This window comes from Herpailurus yagouaroundi, unplaced genomic scaffold (assembly GCF_014898765.1).
Source record: "Herpailurus yagouaroundi ecotype Mexico unplaced genomic scaffold, PumYag 143769, whole genome shotgun sequence".
Taxonomy (NCBI): domain Eukaryota; kingdom Metazoa; phylum Chordata; class Mammalia; order Carnivora; family Felidae; genus Herpailurus; species Herpailurus yagouaroundi.
In genome coordinates this window covers 1-8,034 of record NW_024422420.1, presented here as the reverse complement: position 1 = coordinate 8,034, position 8,034 = coordinate 1, and the positions used below count along the sequence as shown (strand labels likewise).

General features: G+C 42.2%; 1 protein-coding gene and 1 long non-coding RNA gene across 2 annotated transcripts; both read left to right on the top strand.

The window, feature by feature from the left end:
* Positions 1-5: 5 nt before the first annotated feature.
* LOC121026587 (gamma-crystallin D-like) lies at positions 6-1,703 on the top strand (the record flags this gene model as incomplete). Its single annotated transcript, XM_040469394.1, has 2 exons — positions 6-32; positions 1,362-1,703. Coding segments are annotated over 2 exons (300 nt in total), but the record flags the coding sequence as incomplete, so codon positions are not given.
* A 5,999-nt stretch (positions 1,704-7,702) lies between these two features.
* Positions 7,703-8,018, top strand: LOC121026586 (uncharacterized). The gene is made up of 2 exons (XR_005788391.1): positions 7,703-7,815; positions 7,907-8,018. It is a non-coding gene; the product is annotated as an uncharacterized LOC121026586 (long non-coding RNA).
* The last annotated feature ends 16 nt before the right edge of the window (positions 8,019-8,034 follow it).

Sequence of the window (8,034 nt, the reverse complement as noted above, 5' to 3'; positions counted from 1 at the left end):
ACGCGGTCCGCTCCTGCCGCCTCATCCCCCACGTGAGTCCAGCCCCGTGACAGGACACAGAATGGGTAGTTTCAAGCAAAGGCTAACCATCGGGAGTAGTGATCATCAAGAATAATTGAGTCTGGACAAAAGACCAGCTATGGTAGAGTAGCTCAATGTCATTTGTCCCAGACGGAAGCAAAGTGTTACCCAGGCACCAATGAATCAACAAATATTTACTCAGCAACAATGTGTCGGCTGGCCTGGACATGTAAAAGCTATGGGTCCTGTCCTGGAACAACTTACAATGGAGTTATAGAAAAAGCACTAATATCCCATAGAAGAGTAATGAACTGCTAGAATATACCGTAGTCACAGAGCAGTGAGGCATTGTAAAGGAAACTTTTACAAGGGTTAATGTTTAAAAGACTTTTCTCTCTTTTGCTCCCCACTTGCATATTTTGATTTACCGGACCTATATAAATAAAAGTGCTGGGGCGCCTGGGTGGCGCAGTCGGTTGGGCGTCCGGCTTCGGCCAGGTCACGATCTCGCGGACCGTGAGTTTGAGCCCCGCGTCGGGCTCTGGGCTGATGGCTCGGAGCCTGGAACCTGTTTCCGATTCTGTGTCTCCCTCTCTCTCTGCCCCTCCCCCGTTCATGCTCTGTCTCTCTCTGTCCCAAAAATAAATAAAAACGTTGAAAAAAAAAATTTTTTTTAAAAAGTGCTTTCTCTCAATGGAGAGAAACACAGAGAAATTTTATGCACATACCCATGTATATTTCAAATAGGTGTTTTTTTAAAACACTAAGGTTTTTGAAAAACGAGTCCTTGGGCTTACTGATTTTTCTTTCTCATTTTTCCTTATTGTATTCATAAATGATTCAATGAGAATCAATGATTTTTGAGAGACTTAAGATGCTTAACTTTGCTTTCCACAGAAACAGAAACATCCAAGTCCTTGGTGATTTTTCCAAGATTTATTTTAAATCCAATGCAAGATCATTCATTTCATAGGCTGCTTTTACTGTTCAAAGACACCTGCTTGAAAAATTAAAAATATTTCCCCCAAATGGAAAAAGTAGTAATAAGCTGTTAAAAGTTTGGGTTTCTCTCTGGTGGGGTATACTGAACTCGGTTAATAGTTTATCCTGGGAAATTTTGAACACAGAAAGAGTGGAATTTCCTTCTTAACTCTTTCCGTCACACTTTATGGTTTTGAAAAGTTACCGAATTTCCACCTTTGAAAATGGAGAGTATATTAATATGGAGAATTAGTTAAGGCTTATCCTATATTACAAAATACCTTGAGCTGGACTGCCTGAATGTGTTACATCCATTTCATAGTTTGCTTTTCTCCTCTTTCCATCTCTGGATGGGTCAGGCTGGCTCCCACAGGATCAGGCTCTACGAGAGGGAAGATTACAGAGGCCAAATGGTAGAGATCACTGAGGACTGCCCGTCTCTTCAAGACCGCTTGCACTTCAATGAGATCTACTCCCTCCATGTGTTGGAGGGCTCCTGGGTCCTCTACGAGATGCCCAACTACCAGGGACGGCAGTACCTGCTGAGGCCAGGGGACTACAGGCACTACCATGACTGGGGGGCCACGAGTGCCCGAGTGGGCTCTTTGAGGAGAGTCATGGATTACTATTGAAATATTTTTACTCCTCCTTATTCTCCATCTGGAAACTAATAAAATATTTTCTGTGTGCTCCTGGCATTGGTTTTCTTGTGTTTTTCTTTTGTCCTCCTCTTATTTTATTGTTTTATTCACTCACACACACATACGCACAACCACACAGCACAAGCGGAAACCAAGATGTGTGATCCATAACAAATAAAACACACCTCTCACAATAAAAACGTGCCTTCATGTTAAGTACAACTCTACAATTGGCAAAACATTTTGCAATACATTGTCTCATGTGATTCTCTGGTCTTTAAACAAGCTGTTGCTTCAAAACAGATTATTAAAAATCTGTTTAGATTTCGGTTTTTCTCTGAAGTGTGAGGATGTGAAAACTGAGGTTCAGAGATAGTGGGACCCACTTTTTAAAACAGGGATTCTGAAAACACACACACACACACACACACACACACACACGCACACACATCACACACACAGGGATCCTGAAGCTAGGTTACCATAATGGGCTTCAGAAGGTTTTGAATCCCCTAAACTGTATGTACACATTGAGTTCATGAATCTCTGGCAGAGTCTCTTGCTAACTGAGGCTGTCACGTGACACTCTCTGGATATGGAAACATAAGTGAAAGAATGCTGATGGAGAGAGAAGAGATGGTTCTGGAAAAACTTTTGCCTTCCTGATGAAAAGGAGTGGCTGCCCCTGGTGCCACAGTTCTTTCTTCTTTCAGGCATTTTATACCCAAGAGGGGACAAGTGTGGGGGAAATGCCACAGTTTCAGAAATGCTGGCCTTAATGTGGTCAAGCCCCTGAAACAATGTTTATTGGTCAGGCTCTCCAGAGAGCAGAACCAATAGGATAGAGAGAGAATATGAGATTTATGGTAAGTATTGGCTCCCTAATGGAGACTGAGAAGCCCCACGATCTGTAAATGGGAGAGCCAGGAAGTGTTATATTATAATTCAGTCCGAGTCCAAACGCCTGAGAACCAGGAGAGCTAGTGTCTGAGGGCAAGAGAAGATGGACGTCTCAGTTCAAGCAGAGAACTAATTTGTCCTTTCTCCACCTTTTTCTTCTATTCAAGGCCCTCAACATTTTGGATGTTGCATTCACTTACATTGGTTCTTCTACTTTCTGCTCTGTCTTGTGTTCTCATTACTAGAATTTTAGAAAGGAGGATTGGTGTGTATGTTCAAAGACTGATCTGATCAAGTCGTTTCCCTGCTTAAAAAGCTTTGATATTCCTCCACCGTCCACAGGAAAACAATTCTTCCAAGAACCCAGCCCCAGCCCATCTACTTCATCCCCTATTACCTGACTCTCCTGACCCACCTGAGTCCTCCAAGCACACCAAGCATTTTCACATCTGTCTTTGCTCACATCTTTTCCATACCTGAAGTATTTTTCCCCACTTTCCCCCTGGTGAGCAGCTCCTTCTCCAAAGCTTGATCACAATTCACCCTAATCTCTCAGTCAAAAATGAATCTGAATCACTTCAGAAGCAGAAGCCCCACATCAAATGGATGAGCGATATGGGAATCTAGTAGCTCATGTGATAAGAAGTCCTAGGACAGCACAGGATTTAGGGATGGTTGATTCAGCAGCTCAGCAATGCTAGCAGGGCCCTGGGTTTTGTCTGTCTCCCACCATGTTTAGAACCTGCATCATCCTGAAGCTGGTATCACTGGTAACCATAGGAGAGCTTCTAGGCACAACTGGGACACCATACAAGGAAGGTTGGGTGAAGGCGAACACCCAACCATCGTCGCCTCCAACACAATGGTGTCCAGAGCACAAATTCCCAGGATTAAAGAGGACCTGGAAATGTTATCAGGTTCTTGAGTATAAGCTTTTGTGATATAAGCTAATTGGAATGGAAAGAATTAAGGTAGAAAGAGGTAGGAAGCCCGAAGAGGGGAAGGTACTAATAAAAAAAATTTAAGACACTAATTATATCAATTATTCTTTTCTCATTATAAAGTGAGAGGATTGTAAGTTAAAATAAACTCTGTTTTAAATGCTGTTTAATTCCCTTTTAATTCCTAGAATATAATTTGTTCTTACAACCTCAGTAGAATTATCAAGAAGTTAATATTAATAAAATTAATATAGATGTATTTTTGTCTTTTTGCTCGTGAAGTATGTTTTCAATTGTGGTAAAATACACATAACCTAAAATTTACCATTATAACCATTTTTAAGTGTTCAATTCAGTGGCATAAAGCACATTCAGAACGTTGTGCAAACATCAGCACTATTCATCTCCAGAGCTTTGTCATCACCCCAAACTGAAACTCTGCACTCATGAAACACTGACTCCCCATTCCCACTGCTCTGTAGCCCCTGGTAACCTCCGTTCTGCTTTCTGTCTCCATAAATCTGACTGCTGTATGTGCCTCAAATAAATGGAATCATATAATAGTCGTCCTGTCTGGCTCATTTCAGTTAGCATAGTGTTCCTGAGGTTTGCCCATGCTATGGCATTTGTCAGAATTTCATTCCTTTTTAAGGCTGAATAATATTCCATTCAATGCACATACCACATGTTTTTCATCCATTCATCCCTCAAGGAGTATTTGGGTTGTTTCCATCTTTTGGCTATTGTAAATAATGCTGCTGTGAATGTTGGTGCACAAATACCTGTTTGTATCTCTGCTTTCAACAATTTGGGGTAGATGCATAGAAGTGACATTGCTGGATCATCTGGGAATTAGATGCTTAGCTTTTTTAAGCAACTTCCAAACAGTCTACCATAGTACCATTTTACATTCCCACTAGCAATGTACAACATTCCCAATTTTTCCACATCCTCACCAACGGTTGTTATTTTTTTTTGTTTTTTTACAAGAGCCATCCTCACAGATATGAAATAGTATCCCATTGTAATTTTGATTGCATTTCCCCAGTGATTAGTGATGTTGAGCATGTTTTTATATGATTATTGCCCATTTGTATATTTTCTTTGGAGAAATGTCTGTTCCTCTCATTTTATTAAAAATTGATGTTTTTTGGTTTTTTGGTTTTTTTGCTTTTTGCTTGTTGATGAGTTATAGGAGTTCTTAATGTACTTTGCATATCAGTGTCTTATCAGATATATTATTTGCAAATATTTTCTCACATTCCATGATCTTTCACTCCTTGTCACACAGAAGTTTTTATTTTGATGAAGTCCAATTTACCTATTGCCCATGCTTTAGTGTCACATCGAAGAAATCATTGCCCAGTTCAGCGTCATGAAAGTTTTCCCCTATGTTTTCCTTGAAGAGTTTTATGGTTTTAGTTCTTACATTTAATCCATTTTGAGCCAGTTTTTTGTATGGCGTAGGGTAAGGGTCCAACTTCATTCTTTCGCATGTGGATATTCATTTTCCCCAGTACCATCTATTAAAAAGACTTCCCCCTTTCCAGTGAATGGTCTTGCCAACCTTGTCAAAATTCCGTTGACTACACGGGGAGGCTTTGTTTCGGAGTCTTTTATTCTCGTCCACCGGCCCCTGTGTCTATCATTATGCCAGTACCATGCTGTTTTCATCACTGTGGCTTTGTATATGTTTTGAAATCAGAAAATTCAAGTTCTCCAGCTCTGTTCTTCTTTTTCAAGATTCTTTTGAGTTTTAGGGTCCCTTGAGACTCGATGTGAATTTCAGGAGGGATTTCTTTTTATTCCTGAATCAAACATTGGAATTTCAATAGGGACTGCATTCAATCTGTAGATCACTTTGGGTTGTATTGATATCTGAACAATATTGAGTCTTCCAATCCATAAACACATGATGTATTTCCATTTATTTATATCTTCTTTCCTTCAATATTTTCTACTTTTCGGTGTATAATATCCTTACTTTAAAAAGACTTAACATATGGGGAGCATTTTCCATGTCCTTAAATCATTTGAGAACATGATTTTTGGTAACTGCCTAGCACCTCGTCACACAGATGCTCTATAGTTTACCGAATTAATGCCCTATTTTTTTATATTATAAACAATGGTCTGATAAAACATCACTATACATAATGTTTGCATGTACCTTTATTTCCTTTGGACAAATTCTTACAGATGAAACTATTAGATCAAAGAAGTGAAAATTAATAGGGGTGGGACTATGGGCAAAGGTGTCTTTTTTTTCTTTTACCGTTTTAACCATTTTTTTTAAAAAACTTTTTTAACGTTTATTTATTTTTGAGACAGAGAGAGACAGAGCATGAACAGGGGAGGGTCAGAGAGAGAGGGAGACACAGAATCCGAAACAGGCTCCAGGCTCTGAGCTGTCAGCACAGAGACCGACGCGGGGCTCGAACTCACGGACCGTGAGATCATGACCTGAGCCGAAGTCGGACGCTTAACCGACTGAGCCACCCAGGTGCCCCCCGTTTTAACCATTTTTAACCACATCGTGCAGTAGTGTTATCTATATGCACGTTGTTGTGCAGTGGGTCTTTAGAATTCTTTCACTTGTAGAACTGAAAAGAAATTTTAAAATACATATTAATAGTGCTTTTTTGACACAGGACTATGGTTTTAAATGTTTCTCCATAGTTTCCAAATATTCTATAAAAGTAAGAATGTGTAAAGGAAAGAATGTGAATAAGGCTTATTAAACTTGTGTGCAACAAATGAAATTTGTTCAGGGAAAACAATTTTTTAGCAGTAGACTTTAGTCACAACAATCCAAACTAAGGAATGAGATAGAGTGTATCAGATTGTATCAAGTTGAGGAACAGCTTCTTCAAAAGCAGTCAGTTAAGTGTCCGACTTCAGCTCTTGTCATGATCTTGCAGTTTGTGAGTTCAAGCCCTACATCGGGTTCTGTGCTGACAGCTTGGAGCCTGGAGCCTGCTTCGGATTCTGTGTCTCCCTCTCTCTCTGCGCCCCTCCCGCTTGTGCTCTCTCTCTCTCTCTCTGAAAAAATATAAATAAATAAATAAATAAATAAATCAAGCAAGCAAGCAAGCAAGCAAGCAAGCAAGCAGTGGTTTTCAACCAGTGTTGATTTTTGCTTCCCCAAGGAACATCTCTAATGTCTCGAGGTATTTTTGGCTATCACAACTAGGAGAATAATACTACTAATATCTTGTGGGTTGACTCCAGGGATGCTGTTAAGCATCCTTAAATGCACAGGACAACTACCCCACCACAGAATTTTTTGACCCAGAATGTCAAAATAGTGTGAGGCTGAGAAACTCTGCTCTAAAGAGAGCTGAGTTAAACTCTGCTCTGAAGGAGCCACCAGGGGTAGAGGTGGGGGTCTTGGTGGAGTCAGAGCCTTAACTACAGAGCAACCGGCGACTTGCCCAGGGCTAGGAAAGGTTAAGATTGTAGGATTTTTAACTTGTTACATTTGCATGTTAACTTGTATTCATCAGCAGCTAGAACTAACTAGCTTAGCACCTACTTTGCAAAATTATTAGTTAAATAGAAAGCTACAGAGTAAGAACAACAAACTTGCACCTCATGAATTCCAAAGGTGAGGGTTTCCTGGCCAGAGGTACCCCAGCTGAGGCTCCAGAGATGGCCCTGGTCCTGCCCAGTGTCCGGGAAGCAGAGCAGAGGCCAGGTGCCTCCACAGCACGCTTTCTAGGGGTCCAAGCCCCTGTCACCCCTCCTCAAGTGTGTCAGCATATCTGCTGTAGCCACTTGCCAGCCTGTAGGTTCAGAGAGGGGACCTCTTGGAGGGAAATCCCATCTAATTTCAAACGTATTGTGGAGAAGGCGGTTCTTGTCCCTGCTCCAACCCTCACTCCAAGGAAATGCTCTCTAATCCAGATGCCTCATGCTGGGGCCTATGCTGACCTCGGTCTCAGTCACTACCCGGCCTTGGTAGTCAAAAAGGAGATCATTCTGAAACTGTAAAAGATAGCCCAAATACCTCATTACAATTATTAACTGGCCAAGGGCCTTTGCTCAGTTCCAAATTCCTAAACAGGTTTCATTTAAAGGCTCCAGAGGCACCAAGTGACAGTTTTAACGCGGGTCATCAGTTCGAAAGCACTGGAGAGTCTAAGAGGAAACATACAATAAGTCCCCCACCCCACCCCCGCCGTCATTATATAGAAAAGAGCGAGAGAAAATCCCCTCCTCACCCCGCGGGCCCCTTTTGTGTTGTTCTTGCCAACGCAGCAGCCCTCGTGCTATATAGACCCGCGCGCCGGCGGCCCATCACTGACCTCCATCCACCAGCCATGGGGAAGGTGAGCCCAGCGCAGCCGCAGGCCGGGAGGGGCCCCCGCGCCCCGGGGCTGGGGGCCAGGCCTCTGAGCCTTTCCTCCCCTTGCCTTGCAGATCACCTTCTACGAGGACCGGGGCTTCCAGGGCCGCCACTACGAGTGCAGCAGTGACCACCCGAACCTGCAGCCCTATTTCAGCCGCTGCAACTCCATCCGCGTGGACAGCGGCTGCTGGATGCTCTA